This window comes from Antedon bifida, chromosome 10 (assembly GCF_963402885.1).
Source record: "Antedon bifida chromosome 10, ecAntBifi1.1, whole genome shotgun sequence".
NCBI lineage: Eukaryota > Metazoa > Echinodermata > Crinoidea > Comatulida > Antedonidae > Antedon > Antedon bifida.
Window position 1 is genome coordinate 15,571,070 of NC_136235.1, and position 25,011 is coordinate 15,596,080.

At 33.2% G+C, this 25,011-nt stretch overlaps 1 protein-coding gene across 3 annotated transcripts; it reads right to left on the reverse strand.

Moving 5' to 3' along the window:
• Positions 1-848: 848 nt before the first annotated feature.
• Positions 849-24,466, reverse strand: LOC144853894 (uncharacterized). 3 transcript variants are annotated; one of them, XM_078711752.1, is made up of 35 exons: positions 24,326-24,466; positions 16,244-16,308; positions 15,777-15,815; positions 15,115-15,244; positions 13,828-14,055; positions 13,420-13,467; positions 11,219-11,408; positions 10,869-10,949; positions 10,175-10,225; positions 9,983-10,063; positions 9,808-9,834; positions 9,405-9,440; positions 9,205-9,240; positions 8,900-8,965; positions 8,636-8,704; positions 8,386-8,439; positions 8,006-8,095; positions 7,588-7,644; positions 7,225-7,269; positions 6,933-6,986; positions 6,727-6,780; positions 6,402-6,455; positions 6,187-6,240; positions 5,791-5,844; positions 5,560-5,613; positions 5,217-5,324; positions 4,832-4,930; positions 4,496-4,603; positions 3,962-4,033; positions 3,611-3,724; positions 3,295-3,441; positions 2,987-3,041; positions 2,299-2,493; positions 1,896-1,976; positions 849-1,711 (listed from the first exon to the last, which is right to left on the reverse strand). In XM_078711752.1, the coding sequence occupies exons 1-35, from the start codon at positions 24,334-24,336 to the stop codon at positions 1,521-1,523; spliced, it is 2,898 nt and encodes a 965-aa protein (XP_078567878.1). In that variant the 5' UTR covers positions 24,337-24,466; the 3' UTR covers positions 849-1,520. The 3 variants fall into 3 exon arrangements, with proteins under 3 accessions (XP_078567878.1, XP_078567880.1, XP_078567879.1); XM_078711754.1 differs by having other exon boundaries at positions 10,851-10,949; positions 24,326-24,397; XM_078711753.1 differs by lacking the exon at positions 13,420-13,467 and having other exon boundaries at positions 10,851-10,949.
• Between the last annotated feature and the right edge of the window lie 545 nt (positions 24,467-25,011).

Here is a 25,011-nt window from a genome sequence, read left to right on the forward strand (position 1 = left end):
CTTAAGGATAGGTCGACGTTATTCTTTAAAAAAAATACGCACGTAAGCGATTGTTGTTCAGCTAAAAATCTATCAATCACTAAACTTGTGCAGGAACTATACCAAGGTAAACGAACTATTCGATAATTCGTGACTTTGTTTGATCGTACAAACGCTGCTTGGTTACACGTTTGTTTACATATTATCTCTACCCAGAAAGTATATATAACTACTTACGTATTGTTTGATTTTAATAATAAGTTTGAAATAGTCATTGATTGTGTCGGGCGATAATTACAAAACACTGTACAAGTTTTTGAAAGCAGAACTATAGATTTATATTCATGTGACTATTACGTCACACCACAAACTGATGTGAAACATGAACATTGGTTCCTGGTAAATAAATGAATACACGAAGCTGATGAGACATGCCATTGGGAGATAGACAAAAATGACCAACCTACTAAACCTTGGACGCATTGCAATAACGTAGTGCGTTAGCCAATCACAAGGTTAGACGATCCATCGTGTAAAGAGGCTTTAACCAGCAAAGATCGCGTTCAATTTCGAAATAATATTATGTAATACTATCTATCATAAGTATAAATAATGAACAAATAATGAATAAAGAATTAAAATAATTACAATGTTTAACTTTTATTTGTTTTATACCGTATAGCAAGCAGCATATTATCGAGTTTATACAATTAAAGAAAGCAACGAAAACGAAGCAGCATACTTTATTATAATAATAATAATAACTAAATAATTACCTAAAGGAGGGTTTGAAGTCCGGAATATAAGTTGTTGCTGTGGAGGCAACATGATAATGTTGTTTCACATACCTCGGAACGCTTGACTTTCTATTTTATAAAACTGACCGGTCATGGTACTTCAACATTTGATGAGGGAAGGGACGTGAACCTATTTTGTTAAACTTTTCCTAAGAACAACTAACTACAAAACGAATGTAATCAATGGTCCATGACTAGGCTAACTGGAATACTATATTTAAAGTACATATTTTCAATCAATTAGAAAAATTGTATTATAATTGTAGATGTAGTTTACTGTACATGTAACTTTTTAAAATCTAAATACTAAAGCTCTGTCTACACTATCAAACTAGTTTGACAAAAAAGTGTGATGTGTGCATGGTATGGGCACATCACATTTTTTGTCACATAACATTTGATAATGTAGACAGAGCTTAACACAAACAGTACGGTAGGTAATATTTAGGCGTCGTTTAAAATAAAAAGCATTTTTTTTTCTTTTTATAATTATTCTCCATGCAATCAACTATAGAATAGTATCACAAGCCCTACACCGGGATTTCTAAACTATCAAAATGGTTGAAAAAATGTTTAAGACTATTAATAATAATAAACAACACGTATAGTCAGCTAATGTTTGAATTTGTTTGCAGTTGATTTGGAAAGAATCCATTACAGATTTAACTATTTTTCATATGAGTACTGATTATTAATTTTCAATTATTATCATTATGTTCTGATCAATTATCGATTATGTTATTGTTATCCTTTAACATTCACAGCGTATGGATAATATGCTGCTAAATTAGATGGTCCATATGAACAGTATCTACAGTAGCCGGGTGACCCTTCTGTCCCTCTTGGACCAATAGGACCACGCTGACCAACCGGTCCTGGTGGACCACGTCGTCCGTCCTCACCTGGACGTCCAATGCCGTCACGACCAGGTGGACCTACAAATATTAACATAAATAAAACCAAAATTCAGAAACATACTAAACATAAACAACTACATATAATCCGTGCAATCTCTTTTAAGTAAAACTGGTTTATTTCGAAGCACTTTTTAACTAACATAACTTTATAATATTAGTATTAGTTTTACTAGGCCTACTTGTAGTTATAAATGTCTTTTACCTGGTGGACCAGGTGGTCCAGGCGAACCAGATGCACTCAGTGCCGCCGGTACAATTGTGTCACTGGTGTCTCCTCTTGGACCTAATATTACGGAATAAAAAGAGCTTTATTGTGTATTCTCGGAGAAGAGTGCAATTACAATGTAATTTGACTGTATTCTATTCTATATACATTAAAAATGTTATTAAAAAGCTGTACAATAATGTATAATAAATGTAATTTTTATTTCACTATATAATTTTAGTTTATAAATACTGGATACGACAATTTAAGTAATGCAAATTATACTTAACAAATTACGAGATTATGAACTCCATACGGTCCACTGCACAAAAATAAACGTGGTTCAAGCGATATACAAGGAAACATAACTTGCCCTGAACAACTGTTGTTACCATCTTACCTGTCATTCCTGGATATCCAGAGGGTCCACGTAAACCAGGTAGACCAATTGCTCCCTGTGTTCCTCTTGAGCCTGGTGGTCCTGGTGGTCCAGTTAAACCAACTGGTCCTGGGCGACCAGGAGGTCCTGGTGGACCTTCTCCTGCCACTATTGGCGCTGGTTGCCTTAATCGTGACTCAATAATTGCAAGACGATCTACAAAGACAAATACCTTTGTGTTGGACGTAGGATTGTGAGATCGTGGGTTCGAATCGCATTGCTTGTATCCTTGGGCACGTTTGCCTCCGTCCACCCAGGTGTACTAATGGGTACAGTATTGATTACTAGCTGCATTATGGAGTATGTTTCCATACGCGTTTAATCCAAAAATGACCAGGGTAATAATGTACAGTGCTTTAGGTTTTACAACATTAGGTACTTTATAAATACAAGGTAAAAGTAACAATGTGTTTATTTTATAAATTCAAATCTTTTATAATGAAAAGTTATTATAACAAAAAAAATCAGCAAAAGAATGAAAAGAAAGAACAACGGCTTACGTGACGAAACTATTACCTAGTCAAGTAAGGTGTGTAATTATTTGATTCATAGGAAATAATTTGAGAATTGCTTCCGAATACTATGGAACAACCAAACTCCAGACATGTGGGCTCCTACTAGCATTCACTGTCATTATTATACTACTTACCCTGTAATATTCTCTCAATCATTCTTGCTAATTCACCTTCTGATGGAGTTCTTCCCTATAAGTAAGTGAGGTACGAATAAAGCTATTACATTACTTTACAACCAAAAGCAAAGTTCTAACAAATCTATTCACGCACTTATTTTGAATAAGCCAGTATAAAAAAGCTCAGAAGTGTTGCCGTAAAGAGCATTATTGATAATGAATTATTCCAAAGAATATTCAAGACTTCGATATCACAAAGAGTGAAAACAAATAATATGTTTGCATAATAATTGAAGTAAGATAAAAAAAAAACCACAGATACTGACTGGTAAACCTGGGTCTCCTTTTGGTCCTAGAAGTCCTGAGTTACCACGTAAGCCCTGATCTCCTTTTTGACCTTCTCCTCCAGGGAAACCAGGTGAACCCAATGTGCCCGGGGATCCAGGTGGGCCAGACTCTCCCTTTACACCTTCCTATTAAATAAACATGTTGAAGTCAAATACCATACTTTATTATAAAATATATTTTATACATTTATGCCAATGGTATTTTAGGATAAAACGTACAGTATGTTGTGCAACATGGTTAAGAACATTAAAGTTATTTTTGAAAGAGTTGTAAATTTAATTTCTGATAGCTCACCGGTCCTCGGAGTCCGGGCACTCCTCGTGGTCCAGTAGTTCCTGCTGGGCCTACAATACCCATGGCTCCAGCCGGTCCTTGTTGACCCTGTTTACCTTGTTTACCCGTGAAGCCCTGTGAGTAAATATAGAGAAAACATAAGACTGGCAGAACCAAAACAAAATATTATTTTTAAGTAATTTGTAAGCGATCGAGTGAGTGAATGACATCAATGTCCCTAATCCATTTTATAGTAATGTGAATACCACTATCATAAACGGAAGAAAGTTTACGACGTCATAGTAGTTCGGCTTTTATTGGAATAATTCATTATTTTTGGACTGTGAATGAAAGATGTTGTCATATTCCTACCTGTGGTCCTCGTGACCCAGCGTCGCCTTTCTGTCCTTCCGGACCAACAAATCCTCTTTGACCTCGGTCACCCTAAAAAAAAAGGTATAGGTTTTTTAACAGGTATCAATTTTGTAGATAGTATTTCTTTCTATTTGCACATATTCTGGCTCCCATTTTCAGCAGATGAAGTTAAATAAAAATGTTAGAACAGTATAAATATTTCAAGTAGACTAGTAGGAGTAACATTTAGTAAGAATAAACTATCATTGTAATTATTTCAATTCTTTGCCACCGAAATTTCTGTTTTTTGTTAATTTTCTAATTTAAAAAAGATTAATATCATTCAGAATTGTCATTTTTTCAGTAACTGCCTTTGGGTTCATATATTATAATAAAATGAATATATACATCATATAATAAACATAAATATGATTACAATAGAAAATGTAAACCGAAAAAATCGAAAGATTTTTTCATATCATATTGTCTAATGTTAATGTTGTTAATAATTGTTGTCAACGATCAATAGCATACATGTTTAGGCCTACTTACCAAGTCTCCTTTCTCTCCTACTGCACCTCTTTCTCCAGTCGCGCCAGTTACCCCCCTTTCACCCACGACACCTTGGGCTCCCTGAACTCCGCGTTCACCTTGTGGACCCTATAAATATAACCATACTAATAATAATACAATACAAACGGTTATAATATAAGCATGTTAAGCTCTGTCTACACCATCAAAAAGTGTGATATGCCCAATGGTAGTGATATGATGTCATCGTGTCCATATATGGGCAGATCACATTTGTTTGTCACATACAGTTTGATAGTAGATAGATGTTTAGGCTGCATGGAGGTGGATTCATTTTAAATACTACAATACACTTACCGGTGCTCCTCTCTGTCCCTGTGCTCCAGTTCTTCCAGTTGCTCCTCTGTCTCCTTTTGCTCCAGGTGCACCATCGTCTCCTGCCACACCTCTTAGGCCCTGGTAGTAGTAGCATATGTTAGTTGGAATATTTGTTGATGTATTTATGTCAAAGAAACTTAAAATCAACACTTTTCGTAAAGACTAATAATTGATCATGGTATTAACTTTATTATACACCAGTAAACTTTTGGTATTTCAATACTCAATTAATATTTAATTCATTTGGAAAATATTTCAAAAGTTAGATTTGTCGAACTTGTGACTGGTGGTTTGATGACGTAGTATCATTTGTTAATAGTGCATAAAATAACGAAGTATGTACTGAAAATAATACTGTACTTACGATGGGACCAGTATCACCAATAGGTCCAGGAATACCCTCATTACCACGTGGGCCCGCGTTACCTTGTTCACCACGTTCACCTTGTGGGCCCTCAGCACCTCGATCGCCCTGCAAAATGTATTACATATTTGTTTCAAATATACTTATAATATATGCTATGTATGCGTTGTCCTGTGTATAAATTCCTTCTTACATGTCTATATCGTTGTCAATGTTTACACAGCGGCATACTGTACAACACAATGAGCTAAGATCTTAGCACATTATTATATAGGGTCTTTGTTACGCCTTCACCGATTAAGTTGCTCTGTACTATAAATTAAGTTAGTGTGTATTAGTATACCTTTTCACCCTTTGCTCCTACAACTCCTGGTGGTCCTACTGGTCCATCGACTCCCTAAATACATAAACAGAAATTAGTTCCTTTAATGTGTCACTGATAACCAACAGTAGCCTATATCTAACATGCCTACTAATCAAGGCGGAATAATACAGTTATGTACAATATGATAGTTTTGATGATGACAACTAGTTTTTCATAATATGTATGAATTATTTGATAAGGTCTAATTACCTGCAAACCACGCTCGCCACGGCTTCCTTGTTCTCCTCTTGGACCTTGTACACCCTTATGATAAATAGTAAAACATTATCAGAAAACTACTCAAAAATATAACAAAAACAAACAAAAAATGCATTTTGTTGAATTAACAAATCGAAGTAAAAGTAACGAAATGCATGAGTACAGGTAAGACTTCATTTAAGGCTTGTAGTCTACCATAAGCAGATCCAGGAATCAACTCAACAGAATTGGAGTTTTCAACGTAGATTTGTACTTGTTTGTAATACAAATTATGGAATGTAGCTGGTTGTTTTGTTTTCTCATGAATACCAACTTCTCTCCATCCTGCGTACAGCCCAAATGTGCATAAATATTCTTCAGTGAGCAACACGTTTAACTAGTGCTTACCTGTGGTCCTGCTGGTCCCGGAGCACCTTGTGGTCCAGGGGCACCAATGGGTCCCTGAAAATATGAAATGATTTATTATAATACCACGTTTTGATGGTTGAGGTGGATTGTATCTGACTTTCAACGCTAGGCTGCCGTCACCATTCAATATGACGTATTATTGAGAAAAACTGACAATAAAGTACTGTAGTTAACTAAAATAAAATGTTACGTACCACTTCTCCCTTCTCTCCACGTGATCCACGCACACCTTGGATACCTGCTGGTCCCTAAGCACACAGCATTTTAAAAAAAAACACAACAATAGTATGTTAGAACCTATACACAGGTGTTCACGTGAAAAGTACGAGGGGCATGTTTTAACAATACGGACAACTTTTTTCAGGGGGACCATTAAAAGAATACTTGGTTTGCTCTTAATATGGGATCTACCGTGTTTCATTCTAATAGGCCTATATCAATTCATAATAATAACTATATGTAAATGATGTATTGTGTATGAATCGCTGTTGGTGTTTAAATAATTGTATAATAATTTACCCTTAATCCATCCTGACCTCGTTCACCCTGTGGACCTCTTGGACCCTGGTCTCCCTGAAAAAAAATGTGTTTCATCTTCATTCATTCATTTCAACGTCTACACATCAACATACATAATATTGTAATATTGTATAGTAACGTATAAGTATAAGCAAATTTGTGCCAGTTCCGTTCCAGGCATGGTGTGAATATACTAAGCACTTTACCTTTGGTCCTCTTTCACCGACGGCACCCTCATTACCCATCGGTCCTGGATCACCCTGTGTAAATAAATCTAAATAATTACACATTATATAAAACAACCTCATACACCATATTACAATAATATGACCTACACTGATGAAAGTGATAATTCTAGATTACATTTATAACAAAAACAATGTATATACCATTTTAATGTAATAATAATGTGTGTAAAGGAAGATTACAAGTAACATAATGTTCAAACTCATGTGCAATTCATATTGAAAATTCTATTTCAAAATGTTATGAACAAACCTGTGCTCCTACTGGTCCCGGGTAGCCTCTTGCTCCAGCAACACCCTATGAGGTAACAATGAAAGTCTTTACCACTAAATGATTATACGTCACTGCTATATGATAATATTATTATTATAAACAATTAGTGTAATAAACAATGTTAGTGTGGTATGTTTTTCTACAATCACAAACAATAATAAATGAAAACTAAGTTTAAAAAAATTGGAACAGCTAAGATAGATGTCAAAATTCATAATAATATCGTCCGGCTTATTTCAGTACTGTATACAGTTGAGAAAGTTGTTCTTATTGTGATTTGTGTTCTTATTTTTTAGACCAACTATACACTATGTTGAATAACTACTTAGACTAAATACTCACAGTAATGACTCCATCTTCATTCTGTACAAGAGCAGATAAAGCTTCAGGTCCGACAATCTACAAATATAATTGAAATGATCATCAAATACGATTATTTTTCTGCTGTTAAAAAGTAAATAGGCCTAGTTAGTTATAAATCATAATTTATTTTTTAGAATAGTAAGTGTTACTAAATATCCATTTGTATCCAGTTTTTTTTACCAGACTATTATTAGTAGGTCTAACAATATTTTATACAAATAATTAATTAAGGTGCACATTTATAACCACGTGCCAACCATTATGCCTGAGGAAAAGTTCAATACTACAAAAAATAATGGTCAAGCGTTCCTTATTCAAATACTGTAGTCTATCACGTAACCTATCTCTAGTCAGAGCTGACTTTAAAATATAATTAAATCTATTAAATATATCTTACAGCACTTCCTGGTGGCCCTGGTGGTCCTGGTGCCCCTGGAAGTCCAGCTGGGCCCCTTGGACCCACACGTCCTTCTAAACCTGGTTTACCCTACATAATAGAAAAAAAGTATTAGTTTATAATACAATATCATATAAAACATGCAATAACACACAGAATCAAGTACAGTATATACAGACCTCAACTGTTCTATTTGACAGGCCTAGCCCACTCGTATTATTTTATTCCTGCACTAGAATATATACTCGTTTGTAGGCCTTCCCTTGTTTTGTTAAATATAATGTTGTTGTTCCATTGATGTAGGCCAATTATACAGACAACCAAAAGCTGGTAATTCGTTTGTAATTAAAATATTACTTATTATATCTTATCATACTTACTTCGATTCCTGGTTTTCCTTCTGCTCCTTGAATTCCTAGATCTCCTCTCGCACCCTATAAAGAAAAATCGCATTTTAAGGTTGCATAATATAGTGAAAAGAAACAGTAAAAAGTGGAAAAGAAAAGAGTAATGTCTTCTAGTTGTTGTGCGATGCTTGCACAAACAGCAAGTTTAACAACTGCGCATTGATTTGCAAGTATTTGGAATAGCGTTTTAAAATCATGCATTTCAAAACGATACTGAACTTACTGGTAGTCCATTTAATCCTGGGAGACCAATTGGACCAACGTCACCCTTCAATCCAATTCTAATTAGTTCCTATATAATAAAACACAATTGTAATGTAGTTAGAATATGCATTGGTATTATAAATTCGACTTTAATTTATACTGTTCTTTATAGAATTATATACAGCAAACAGTAAATACTTGTGTGTGTTATTTGAACCTTGTATGTGTGTTCAGGCGTGTAAATTATCGTTTTATTAATACAGTGTTAATTTAAAAAACTTACATCAATTGTAGGAAGTTCACCGGTAGGTCCTGGTGCTCCACTAGGGCCTGGTGGACCCATTTCACCCTACGGTTTTAATATAAAAAAAAATAATTGACAGTTATTGCAATTGTGACGTTGTCCATCAATATCCATAATTAAAAAGAAGAAGAAGAAAATAAACACACACGATTTAAAGTAAAGTATTTTTCATATCATTATTATTATTAAAATCATCAACATTATTGGTAATAGTGGTTTTTTTTTAGTAAAAAGAGCACTGGTCGCACGATGTAGCCTGTAGATATATGGATGACATGTATTACCTTTACTCCATCAACCCCATCAACACCATCATAACCCTATGGAAATAAGAAAAAATAACGATAATTGTCAGTAACAAGTAATTTTGTATTTAATTGAAAGTTTGCATATGACTCATATCGAAATATATAGTTATTATTATATTCATTAGCCTAATTAATTAGGCATCGACATCAACAGACTAATTAATGTTTGTACTTACCGTGTCACCACGAATACCTGGGCTGCCAGCTTGACCCTAAAATAAAAAGAACAACAGAGTGTCATTTCGTGAGGATGTGGTTGGAGGAATAGTCCATAATTGGAACGTTTATTTTCGTATATAATAGCTCTCCCTTTGAAGAGCATGTGCTATTAACGGTTTATTCAAGTAAGCAGAAGCACCAATTACGGCACGATCAAGATATGTCCTAATTGTTAAGCAAGTCATCGTTATTGAAATGGAGTAATGTTTAAAGCATCTTCTACTTTATAGAATAGTATATATACATGATAATCAACATGTACCGTAACTATATAAAAATGTATGTCAACAAATAATAAAAGATGGAGATGGAGTTCCTTGCAATTACCGTACTGATTAATATTATTATTCTTTTACTCACCCTTGGTCCTCTTGAACCTTGAGGTCCCTATTGTAAAAAAGAATTTGAGTCAATACATTATTGAATGAAATAATATACTATGTTGTTATTTTGATTATTACATTATTTTATTTGCGTAAGAGGAATCCTCATTAAGCGGATATTCCTGGTTAATGATTATGTCTGCATGACTTACGACAGCACCAGGAAGACCAGGATCTCCTCTTTCACCAGTTAGACCAGTTGGTCCTCTTACACCTTGTGGTCCAGCAGCTCCCTAAATAGCAAAAACATCATGTTACTAGATGTACAAGAACATATCATTCACATTATTCAGACATTCTGTTGTTGATTCGATTCGACATTCAATCATAAAAGTCAAACTTACTGGTGGGCCAGCTGGGCACTGATCGGGACATGCCTCGTCACCTTGTTCGATCTAAAATAAATGGAAAAAATGTATTTAAAGTAAAGGTATCAATATTAATATAATTGTATTATTGACGTACCTCAAACAACTCATGTTAGTGGTCATACTAAATATAAATCCACAATACAGTCTGTAAACTACAATAATCCATGTAACTACGACAAACATAGTAGCAGGGTACTACTTTAAATCTATACAAAATACAGGACCACGGTAATAATACACAAACATAATCCAGTCTTCGATTACTAAAATCTAATACAATTCACACTACTATACTGTATGGATACATCAGGTAAGGATCGGTACACTAACGGTAGGCTATAACATTCCTTTAGAACAAATTATTATTGACTATTGTCTAATTCTATTCAAAGGAAATCACAGTGACAATAAACACCATCTAAAGAAATACATTACGGTATCTATAGGCTTGTTCAGGCTTAGGTATTTACCCGGGTAAATTTGGTTCCTAACCCATCAGGCTTAATTATTTATAGGATGACATACCACCAAAGTTAGCGATAACTGTTCCCATGAAACCAACTTACTCGGGTAAATAGCTAAGCCTGTATCGGTGCTGTTACTTAGCTACGTATTTAACTACAGTAATTAGTTCTAAAATAAAACACACAGTTAGATGCTTGTCTACCAATTCGTTACAGTTGTCTCGTCCTCCTTCTCCAGGGTGAAAGTTAGGGCTGCAGTGTACCATCATCCATTGCAACAACAACTACATTTAACAGATAGAATTAAAAATGCGTTATATTTATCTGAAAATTAATACAATTTATAAAATAATAATAATAAACTATTTTGTTTATTTCTCATGTAAAACAGTTTCACTTAACGGAATTTAACTCACATTTTAGTAAGTTTGATAGTGCGTTTTCACGTACAAGGGAAGTTCATTCATTATTTTATTATATATTTTTTTGCTGAATAATGGGATAAATAATCCATACAATTACATAACAGTAGCAATGTATTCACAACACATACCTCTACTTGTTTGGCGCCCGCTGTAGTTTTCCCAATACTAACAGAACCGCTTACGGCGCTATTTAACGTTCCTTCGTAATTTCCCTTTGCAATACCGATACAGTCGACATAAACAGTAATTGATTTGTCTCTCTCATCAACGCTAAGATGTAGCTTGTGCCATTTGTAGTCAAATAAATCAGCAATGTCCCTAGAAATTAATACACATGTTAATATACGGTAGGAACCACCTTGGTTGGTTTGACGTTTGTCTACGTCATCTTTAGTAGGCTACTCCACATTTAGTCGGGGAATCGAAATCGTGCGCATGCGTATTATCATCTGGCAAACCCTTCTGTGACGAGTTCTAAGTCGGATCATTATTAATGTACTGTAAAATAAAGATGTATGCAAACGTACTGGGATATTTAGAATCGAAGCAATGTACTTATTGGTTAAATTTAATCTTTAATTTTGGATCACATAGTAAAGAAAATGCATGGCAAAATATAAGGTATGAAAATAAAAGTGGGAATAATAATTAGGCACATCATAATGCAGTAGTATAATACACTACCAATATACATTTTACCTTTGAACAGGTTATTGTTTTTCTGAGTAAAAACTAATTATAACCACTCGTTGTCATACTTACTTAAATATAACACACTATCTGTCAATAATGTTATAACAGTGTTTAGCTATTTGAGATAATATGAATAATGATTTAGGAAACAATAAAAATGGGAAGACCGTTAGGGTTGACTACAGCAGGAATGGAATCGTGGAAAACACCTATATAGAGGGAGCTGTTTACAAAGATGCATAGCATGGGCTAAAAGGACGATTTGTTGAATAGGCTACATAAATAGTTTGCGGTAAGTTACTAAAATCCTGTACAATGAGCCAATAGTACTAATACATACCTGTTTATCCGATCGGTGCATATAAAATATCGTACATTAATTAACCGTTATACCTGATTCTAGACACCGTATGTTGTATATTATAAGAAATTATAATTATCTTTGTTTATGATTGAAAGGAAAGTTATATTAATATATGGTATTTTAGAATTCTGTATCGAATCGAATAAGAGCCATTGTTAATAGCTGTCAGTTGCAGTTCCTTCTCGTGGTCCTTCTCACAAAACTATATGTTAGTAAGCTTCAATCCACACATGTTTTGTGTTTTTATACTCAGTGCCAGCAAGTAATTGAACTTCATGATTATAATTCATAATCCACACGTAAATATTCAAAATAATATAATAAAGTGGATATATAAAGCATGCGAATTAAGGTTAGAATAGTTATAAAATGATTAAAATCTTATTCCACCACTTCAACAGTGTTATGTTTGTAACTTCAGTTTTACTCGCAATCTAATACAGTAGAACACCTATTAAAGGGGACATCTTCTGAACTCAACAAACTTTTCCCTTAATAAAGTTAATAGTATTGCCCTTCTGTATACATCTATCCTGTGCTGATGTATGGAAGTGAAGCCTGGTCAATCACAACTGACCTCAGAAAAAGATTGGAAAGCTGTGAGATGTGGTTTCTAAGGAGAATGATGAGAATTCCATGGACAGATAGAGTTAGTAATGAAGATGTATTGATAAGAGCTGGAGTGCGCAGGAAACTACTGAAGGATATTAGAATTAGACAGATGAGATTCATGGGACATGTGTTGAGGAAGGGAGGTCTGGAGAATTTGGCATTAACTGGGAAAATAGAAGGAAGAAGGAGCAGGGGGAGAAAAAGAGTCACTTGGTTGGCCAGCATAGCTGAATGGATTCGGAATAGAGGCGAGAATACCAAAGAAGTGGAGTTGCTGAACATGGCAATAGACAGAGAATTGTGGCACAACATGATCGCCAAAGTCTCATGATATGGCACTTCGAGAGAGAGAGAGAGTATTGCCTTTAGTTCGTTTAAAGGAGGGACTCTACTGTATTACAACAGCAGATTGATGAACATTTATGTGTATGTGTTTCTATGTGTGTTAAAGGGAAGTGTAAATACTTATGTAGTTGTAGTTGCATTTGATAAAGAAAAGCTTGTTTGTGTAATAATCATTATCTTTACTGACGAAACTCAGGAATTATTATTTATAAATAATTAATTATGATATAATATATAATTATAATATAGAAGCGGCAAAATGCAAATTGAAGCAGAGGGAGTGGGTCTTTTAATTCTAATAGCCTCTACACTTACGCCTCGTGAACAATTTTCTCCCGTCGGAAAGACTCGGCTCTTTTACTACTGTAAATAGATAGTCGTCAAATGATGACATTTAATTCAATTTAAATGTAGGCTAGCCCATGGAAATAATCATAAATACAGTAATGACTTCATAATGTACACTGATATAAGATAAATAATTGTAAATGAGGGTTAAGAAAGGGAATTATGGTCAGGTACATTCGATTGAGAGGCATGGCTCCTCACATGATGGCTCCAGAAAAGGATTTGGTTGTTTTATATAAATGGATAAATCTAGATTGATCTAAAACTACACTATGTTTTTCCATCATATAATCATTATACATGTTCCAACAAATTTTAATACTTATGTTCATGACTTTCACTACAAAAATGAAAAGAAGGATATGCTTAACTTACCTGAAAGTAAGGAATTTAGGGTCCTCTGGTTCTTCTTCAGTTGTGTAGACTATTTGAAGTGTCTTAAGATCCAAAAGAAGTCTAATTGCGAATCGGTACTGCGTATTAGGACGGCGAACCTGGAACAACATCCAGTCAGTCATTGGTTCGTCCGACTCTTCTGGTTTAGGTATCTTGAAAGTCGAAATGAAGGTAAAAGACGATGGAAATTCCTCTGGAAACAGTTGGCTTAAAGACAAAAAAAGGTATCAAAACAGTAAATATATGGTTTTCAAACTGTATAAATACCTATTAACTTATAACCTAAAATGGTGCCTTGGTGTGAAATTGCAGAAAGAAACAAATACGTAATTTAGAAGAAAAAAAATCTAAACGAGACGCAGGAACAAAAAATAAAACCAGTACTTAAGAACAATAATATTGTATACGTTAATGATATATTACCACTTGAACTTATACATGAAATAATGTCTGAGCGTACACAGTACACAAAATGAACAAAAGCGTATTGTAAACTAATGCAGAAAATACTTTTAATGACACGAAGAAACAAAATAAATCAGACCCATAATGTTAAGCAAATTTTTGTAAAATATATTATTTTATACCTTTAGGCATTAAGTGGCCATTTTTTAAAGAACCTTTCGTTTTATGTATTAATAATAGTCTATATCTGCTAATATATTACTAAAATTCATACAGGCCTGGGCGGTCAATAATAATATAATTTATTAAAACAGATACCATCACGTGTCGTGCTGTGAAGTATGTGGTTTGGACCTTTGACAACACATACAGTCAAGTAGTAAATCAACAAAGCATGATCGTGCCCGGTCTAGCTTATAAGTAAAACCTTACACCATGTTATGTACAATTTAGGTAACTTTATATTATACTTACAAATGGGTTTTCTGTTTTCATATCAATGAGGCAATAGAAAAATAAGAAAATATTATTGTGCATTCCGATAATAGATGTGTGCCGTAAATAGATATTTAATAACAGGATAATGTCCAGAGCAGCCTCTGTTAAAGGTTTCAATTTTTTTGCTGTTATTTATAAACAACAATGTGCTTAAAAACAAAACCATATATTCAAATAATTCATATACATTGAAAGATTCATGTTATAAGATACGATATTTATTGATGTGGGCTACATTTTTTTTATGATAATAAGAAGAAAATACATTTATATTAATGCTTAAACATAATCACTGGGCTGTTCCAGATTTTACTTACTTACTAAATGAAATATTGGATGAAACATAGTTGTTGGAATATTTACCTAGCCATCATGGTCAGGTTTGCCTTCGGCTCTATCTTGTAAGAAGATTGGAATTCATTTGAACCTCTGTCTAACTTCTTAACTCCTTTCAATCCACCATCCATTCCAAACGCACGAATAATATCAAATGCTATAAATAAGTAATAAGTAGTAATAAGTAAATACAATGTAAAAGATCAGTGCAACAATAAGAATACATAATACATATTTGGAATAAACTTATTACAGTTACATAAAGTTCATTTGCATACAATAAAATAGAAAGATAAAGTTATCAAGAAAACTTTGAATAAAATAGCTTATCATTATCTTATTCATAAATGTTATATTTGGCTACAACCAATGAAGAATAAATGTTGAAGTATAAATAAAGACTGGATCACTTGTTACCTTTTAGCAAAAACAAAAAACATTACAATGTGTATTCAAAAATTACTCAACAGATATTCTAAACTATATTTCCTTTTTTACTTCCCTAAAGCTCTATCTACACTATCAAACTAGTTTGACAAAAAAACTGTTATGTGCCAAAATATGGTAGTGATATACCCAAATATGGTAGTGATATGACGTCATCATGTCCATATATGGGAACATCACATTTTTTGTCACATAAAGTTTGGTAGTGTAGACAGAGCTTTATTCCACTTGTGATTACTTACTTGTTAAATCATCATCTAGTCTTGAAATGTCACAACGTTCTGTAAAGATGTTTTTTTCAATAAATAGAATAGTATCATGTCTTATTATTTCGTAGGGCATAAAGTATATTTGTTATATTATTGTACCCCTTTTAATATCTTTAAAATAAATTTTGAGTTTAATTTTTAAGTTTTTTTAAGTTACATTGATATATATATCCAACAAATTCACTAAATTAGAGAAATATACGAGTGAATTAAAAGGGAATATCGATATAATAATAATAACATTTTACACGTAATAAGGCTAATATAGGGCTCTAATATGATTATTAAGTTCATGTCATAAGATCAAATATTTGTCATGCCAGATTATCCAGATATACGATTATCATGTGATTTAATTATAAATATAAGTTGATAAGAGCATGTTATATGAAAATATTTCCAACTTTTCCTCATCCTAAATTCATAAATAAAATACATACGACAATTGACTATGCTAATGATGATTAACAGAAGCGATACAACAACCAATTCATTTGAAGACGACCTGAAAAATAAAAACAAACACTGAATAATATATAGAAGAGTGTAATATCTTATCCAAAGAAAACGAAAATAGAGATCTCTATCGGATCATCATTGGTATGTTTTATACTTTGCTATTCAAGTTAATTGGTTAGGCCCCTACTATTCAATTTCAATTTCTTTTATTTCGGAAATTTTATCCATATCAACAAACGTACAGAAAAAGAAAAAAGAAAATTCGCTAAGCTTGAATATATAGGGTACATCTCCATCTACAATACATTTTTTAGTTATGGAGCATATGTTTACAAACACAAGAAACAAGAAATAGTACAACTATTCAACATACGTTGCATGAAACCATAGAATTTCGCATATACTCATTAAAGGAAGGGACACCATGTTCAATAAACATCATACTTGCACTTGTTCTAGAGACATTCAGTCTACGGCGCAGAGCATTATTGTAGCATACATTAAGATATCTCATACTATATTTAGCGTTGAATCTTTAGACTTATGGTGATGTATTTACTGACGGTATGTTTTGTTGTTCTATCATCCTTAATTGTATTTGCGTGTATATTTACGGTACTGAAATTTTCAACATAACAACTGTTAAACGACTGAAGTTACATACAAACTCATATACGACAGGGCAGCAACTCTGACACTTCTCAGCGGGAGCAAAACACATTTAAAAGCGATGGGTAATCACGCTGGTAATTCAAAGGTCTATCATTCCGCCAGGTTCATTGCAAGAGCAACAAGAGTATAATATTGGAACTTAAAGTTCAGAATTAAGTCGTGTGAAACCATGGTGGGAAGTTGGCACGCAATACCTGAACGATTCATTCGTAAAAATGCCCGGTGACACAATAAATATACCAGTGGCTACCAATTTATATTCACATTAGGTATACATAACTATTCTGACGAATGTCATAGTATGTGCGTTACGTCACTCAGACATAGCTGGACATACCAAACAATAAAGAACATGTTAACGGTTTCTTATCATTTTAGTCGACTCTACAGCTCACTGTGTCGGTCGGATGGTCGGATGGTTGGTCGGTCGGTCGGTTGGTCGGTCGGTAAACATTAACTCAAATTTGAGCACGCGACTGCAGTCATGTATGTCTTGCCTTGGCTTGTTTATGAAAATCCCACTTGGTAAAATACTATTACAATCAATATGAACAATGAATTGTGCATCTTTTCGTCAATAAATGTCTCCAACTCAACATTTCAAAGATGGTTATGTATTTTATCCCTCTTGTAACCATATCATTTTTGTATTTATTTTTATTACTGTTGTATTTTCTGTTTAGTGGGTGTAATGAGGCATCAAGGAAAACAAATTCCATGAGATTTATCTTATATTATAAAGTATTATATGTGGTTACGATATGCTATAAAGCAAAAATTGTCTTGAGTTATACACATGATTTTAGTTTAAATTAAATTTTCTCTAATGTTTTTTCATCGTTTGTGGGGGCTGAAGGATGTACTTAAAACCTGAAGTTCACAGTCTAAGAAAATAATGATGAAATAACATGCATACATATAATATTATTAACAGCTGCCTACTTAATATAGGTTGCTATAGTTTACTAATTTATCGCTGTTATCTATTCTTACAAAGCAGAATGTCTTCACTACTTATGTTCGTTGTACACCAGATAGAGAGCCCAGCTGCTATGGAACATGAAACTGAATTTGGAATACTTATCCCAGAAGTAATTAACTAATAAGCATTACTTTCATTGGGAATAACGACAAATTAACAATTGAAAGTGACTCGTTTTGATGTTCTTTCTCGATATAAGAAGAGTCGAAAATCGAGTGCTTCGTACGGCAACATGGGGATATGTCGTACATCAGGTGTAATGAGTAGAATACTACTACCCTTAACGTATGTAAAAACAGCCTTTAGGCAATCTGTTCGTGAGAATGGTATTATACTGCAATAGGATAGTAAATCTGATTACACTTTTTGATTCTCTAAATCATCTTCAGGGGGAAAACTTCCGCAAGGGGACGCGTTGGACCGAATTATGTGCCCTGCAACTACAAACACAATTGTCAAACTTAATGTTTTGCCAGTAGCCAAAGGTACGGCATATTAAACAACACTAGCTGTAATTGTTGTAATGTACAGAAACGTCTCACCTGTTCTGTGTAGTTATTATTGTAGTTTTAATTCACGAATTATTTCAGTTCACATTATTTGTTAAACAAGATGTTTCAGATCTGAAATTTAAGGATGTCATCTTCTCATTCGAGAGGAATCTATCGTGTTTGTTTTTTTAATGTTACCTTTTCTATAATTCTATATAATACATTGATTTTTAAAAATTAACCTATATTTATTTCGTTTTGATAATAGGGCCTAATGGTAGATTTTTTATATTAATTGCTTATCCAATATTTAATTTGGCAGACTTTGCTGCGTATGTGTAAACTATTGCAGAAGTTTCATTTAGAAACGAAAAAGATGTATTTGTAATTGAACAAAGATATGAAAAAACAATAATATATAGCTTTGTATTAATTCTTTCCATAACCTAAAATATTATATATAGGAAAATTAATCGTGCAATTATCAGGGGTTAAACATTTGTATCCACAGATAACAAAATACACAAAACAAAATGAGCAACATAACTAGTAACAACCTTTCTGACAAATGTATTATCTACCAAACGAAATGTTAAATTAGTCAATCAAGCCTACTTTTGCTTAGTAAAGAAAACATTATCTAGCAATTTTCAACTATCAATTATGAAAATGTGTTTTAATTATCAACGTATGAAAATCAGCATAATGAACTGTTTGGAAACATAGTGTTTAGTTCCATAGTTCAGTAAGTGTAAAGTGAGTCTTATTTGCTATCGAGTTGTTGAGAGTGATCTAGCGACTTCTTAGGTTATCATTAGCGGGTCATTAGCTATAGTAGACCTAGTATTATTAATATTAGCAGGCAGTTAATGGTCAACACTGACCACGCACAGCAGTCCAAACGACGGGAAGCAAGTAAGCAGATCGCTTACAAGATTGTTAAAATTACTGAATATTCTATTTCCAGACCCAATATAACGCAATTATTTTGATACTAAATGTAAATACATAGGTAACTATTTCAAATCACTTTCTTACAGGTCATCGTTGTTTTTTACAATCATTTTAATTTAGTTCTAATCATTTTAAATGAAATTCAATTGAACATAATTGGTACGTATGGAAAGCCTACTGGGTCAATGAATATCGGAATACCTTCAAAGTGCATACCAATTGAATTCCTAAATTTTATCAAATAAAATAACTACACAAATCATAAAACAATTTTACAAAAGTATGCTTTAGTATTCGATCATGCACATACAACTAAAATACTCTCTCTACAAAACTTAAAATGTAAGCCTATGTGGTGGATAAACCGGACCGTTGAACTGGACGCATATATAAATATAAAAAAGGAGATTGACATAAGTATAAGTTATGCAAATCAAACAAATGTGTAGCTTAAAAATATTCGTATATCGTATATTCAAACAATATAGGGTTTTTCGTTACACTTAGTAGTTTTAGATAGGGTATAGATTCCATCAATATGGAACGTGGACATTGAGATGTAAACAAGTGAATAATACATCTATTCGTGGTCAGTGACCAGAAAAAATAAACAGAATTACGTTAAATATTGGTATCAGATTTATTTATAATTTTATTTTATTCATGAAAGCAAATAAACTCACGAAAACGATTATAAACTAGAAACGTGGTTGGGTATTGTATTGACCCTCAATGGAATTCCACTTATTAAGGACACTAATATAAAAATATACAGTTACAGTAAATAGTACAGCACGGCATTACCAAAATACGTTGCTGTATTTTCTGCAGTTTTATACCAGTTTAACTCCATTTTTAGTGCATTTTTCTTGTTGTCTTGTATGCACACGTTGACAATAATTTTGACCAAATCAAATAAATGAATGGATGAATAGTTTTAAGACTATATTCCTTTAAAAAAAAACGACGTCCTATGATCCTGAAGTTTTTCTACCTATCTTGTTTTTAATCAAGGGTATTTCTATCTGTTCCGCAAAATTCTACTGTATTGTTAAATAGCAGTATAAATGGCAGACCCTGCTATCGACATCTAAATATAAATATATGATAATTTTAAAGATGTTATTTAGAACAATTGTATCGAGGTAAAAATAAATCTTTTGATCAAAGGCATTTTGACCTTTTAGAAAGTTGTGGCTTTTAATTGGTCCAAAGTATTTTCAGTTGAACAATGCTGCCAAAAACAAAATAACCCCTGTAGCAACTGGGTTCATTCATTACTGTCAAGGTCATCCTTGCGGCGAATGTGAAGCCTGTATCATCAGTATGAATTTCAAACAAAAACTTTATTATCATAATAGTAAGCTTTTAGGCTAAACCACCCAATTACATGCAATTTCAATTGTTATTGCAAAATAATCAATTCAAACATGAATGTTGATACGTTAAAAGTCAATCGGCTGAATATACATTTATTTTATTAAATTAGTCTGATCTTTGTCAGCCATACTATAAGTTCTTGAAACTGTTTGTTGCTGAAAAAAAATCTGGTTAAAGTAACCCCTTTTAAACAATCTAATAAAATAAGCATAATTATTATGACAGTTACATTGCAGTGACACATGCTCTATGGGCAAAGTACTTTTTAAATCAATGAAAGATAATTGTGTCCTATCTTACCTATCTCGCCTATTTAACTGAAAGTGTAACCTGTGGGACTATTATTTTAAATAAAAGCATAATCTACATCTTAAAGAGACAATAAAGATTAATATATTAGGTATTTAGGTCTGTTGAAAACTTTGTAATTGAGTATCGTTACTTTTTGGAGATGCGAATACATTTCATGTCACTTTACTCGTTCAGATTGCGAATCTGGTAAATCAGCTCTGCGTTTTGTTTGACACTAGACCTAGCGTTTTCTTTTTTACGCCGCTAAACATCATTAGGACAAAGGAATTTAGAAATATTGCGTACAGGAAGATTTTAATGCCAACAAATATTACTTGGGGAACTAATAACATGCGCATGAAGTTTCATCAGATCCAAGTTTAATCAAGAAGTGCCAAATGTTGAGACGTGAGGTCCATTGTCACACAGTGGTTAGTAGGAGATCACATTATCTTAAACATTCTCAAGTGACCGTATTAAAATTTACATTTACACACAACACAAATAAGTAATGCTTTCCCAGTTTATTAAGAGTATACATTTAACGATACATAATATTTATTTCTACTGATACTGTACAAGCAATGCTAAATACTACTAAAGCTTAATAATAAACTACATTTGGCCTCTTGGGGGCTACCACTCATATGACATCGCTGTATTAAAGGTCCAGTGTGTTGTCACAGGAGCCAGTAAATCAAATTGTTGTTATTAAGTATATCGGTAAGGATGTAAGTGACATCCGTTAGGTAAATTGTGGAATTTGGGGGCAAAATAATTCCCCAGAATTATACCAGCCAAATGAGCGAATAGCATGAGTAACATATGAGTAGCGCCTGTGTTGAAGTTAGGTGTTGGATGATGCCGGGGGATGGCCGGGTGGGAAGATTGAAAAGTTTGTACAACTATTGAACGGCTAATTTAACAATGAGGTGTGCTAGTATACATTTTAGTAACCAACTAAAACACTCTGAATTCCCATTGGTTGCCAATTAGAAATTAGCCTATCCTACATTTTTGTGGTTCCACTATTAGATATACCCGTTGGTCTATAGAAATACATTGTCAATTACTGTGGTTGGAACTTTGATAAAGTGTCTCCCTTGACTAACATTCACTTTTTAATTACCTGTAGAAACAATAAACCATTCATCCTAACACTTCTGTTACTCTGAAATCTACCCACATTTATATACCACATCCTTAGTTAAAAGTACTTGTGCTGTGTATAAACTATAATTTATTACTTTAAATTTCCTTTAACCAATGTAATGTCTAACTAATGATAAATGTCATACATTCTGAAGATGGAATGAAAGAATGTTCACGAAGACATAAGTCGCACTGTTCTTTATACCACCTTTACCTGACACAATTTACGGAGCTAATTATGAATAATGCGGTCTTGTTGAGATAAACACACGTGTGTGCCTTCAATGAATACCAGAACGTGCTTTTCCCACGAACCTAGTCATACGAAACTACACTAATAATTTCAAATATGAATTAAAATAGATTCAGAATTGTATTTATTATAATGCCACACCTTGCATTCCATAAATGTCAGAAACGGATCTCCCACTGGGAGACGGCGGACATCTTCTACACATTGATGAATGTTCTCCTTTCTCAACTGTACCGTGCTTTATTGATATTGATAAATAAAATAAACATACCTGCCTAGTTCATTTTATTGTGGTAGTACATGAACAATTTTTTAAATTGGCTTTTTCAGGATTTATTTTAAAGATAATACACTTTTAATCAGATACAGAAAATACAATGAATTTATTTTAACCATGATAAGGAAATGGCGGCGGAGCAGTAAGCTATTTGTATGCATACCATTACTCTACATACTAAGTAGACGCCGCTGTATGTAAATGAGCACATAGCTGAAAGCCCTTTACTGTATTTGCATACAAATGTATTTTGTTTCCATTATTATTCTACTTTTTATGTGTCTAATTTATTTTATTTACCTGTGCCATTCACATTGCCTTGTTATAAAAATGTATAATGTCAGAAAATAATTTCTCGTATTTACCGTTCCATGATTTTTACGTTGACCTTGACACCATTGAAAATAAAGATAATATTAATTATACATATTTTTAAAAACATTACTACATTCGTTTACCGGAAAGTTTCCTGTTATAAGTAAGGATTCCTCGTTGATCGGCCATTTTCCAAAGAACGGATTCTATGTATAATGTCAGAAAATAATTTCTCGTATTTACCGTTCCATGATTTTTACGTTGACCTTGACAACATTGAAAATAAAGATATTAATAATTGTACATATTTTTTAAACATTACCCTCTGCATTAGTTTACCGGAAAGTGTCCTGTTTTAAATAAGGATTCCTCGTTGATCGGCGATTTTCTACTAGTTTAAAGAGTTTTGTAAATAGTATAGTTATAGAATCGGGTGATGAAACAACTTTCTTTACCAGACGGTTTGCAACTATCTTGCTTGACTGTATGAGGAACGTGTGTACCTCTTCATCAAATACAATGTAAGCATGGATAAAATAGCACAATCCATGGTATAAGGTACCAGAACCAGGGAAGAGTGAACTTTCATTCTTCCCTGCCAGAACTGGGAATAATGACCGTATTGTGAAAGTATACATTTAAAATCCAATATAATGTTTTTTAGGCATATTGTTTTCCTAAAATTAGTAGAATTCAGACATTCTCAAATCTGTGAAATAGTTGAATATTTGCCAAAAATGGGAACGTCTGTAAAATACTACTGTACTATATCATAACAATTTCTTTAGGCCAATATTTTGTTTTCTCTAATACATTGCTTATTTAGCGTGCCAGAAGGATTTATAAACTATGATCATTCCTGAGACTCCGTTAGGAATTCTGTTTATCATTCGCCACAATTTGTACTATTCTTAGTTTCAATTAATTATTGATCATGTTACTTTAGTAGCTTCATGAGATACATGCAACCATGTTTTGAATGTGTTTCCTGCAGCGTGTTAGTTGATATCAAAAAATCCGAAACATCAAGCGTAGATCAACATTACCACATACCGAGTTAACTCTTAAATACCTATAGATAGTATTATAGCCGATGCTGGAAATCTTTAACCTTTACGTTGTTCTAAATTCTGTATAGTTTTAAAATACTACAAACTTTGTTATTAGTAAAGAAATGCACTGAATCTAATTAGTAACTCAGCTACTTTTGCTACTAAGAGTCAAGATTATGTTCTGATACTGCAATAGAAACATTGAAAAATATACAATATAATAAGAAATAAATAAATAAAATACCTCATCAACATGTTGTTGGTTACGTGGCTACAGATCCGTTGAACCTGTACTCGAAGTATCCACAAAAAATCAACGATGGTAGTCCCTGACTTTCTACAACCGGCTCGTCCTAGCGACTGCTCTGGTTGACTTAATGTCAACTTGATCTACTGCTCTTCGGGTTTTGAAGCACCACGGGACGCCAATGTTGCCATTGGCCGGTAAAATAGTATACGGTGAGTTTACAGCAGTGTACATAATAAGACGCCAAAGATAAGCCCACTTCTGTAAATACCTCACAAGCCACGGGCCTATGGCGTTTCTTTAAGGTACATGGATGTTCTTCATGATATCGGAGGAATGTCTGTTAATTTCGTTGTGAACATTTCGTGTACATTCATCGAATTTCAATGTATAGAAAAATTTAATACACTATCATAATCTAAATTGGTGTGCATTTAAAGGACACGACATTAAGACTACATCACAGTACATCAAATGTTTTTGTTCAAATTGCTCATATTTTCATAGATCAGAATATAATGTATTGTATCTATCTTTCCTGCCAATTTAGCCCAAACGCATTTACTTTGCCATTGGATAATCGGTGTTGCAATGGATTCCAAAATGAAAATAAATAAATGTAAGCTATTCAGACGACTGGGGAAAATAATATGGCAAAATAGATTTTAATTAAGAGAACAAAA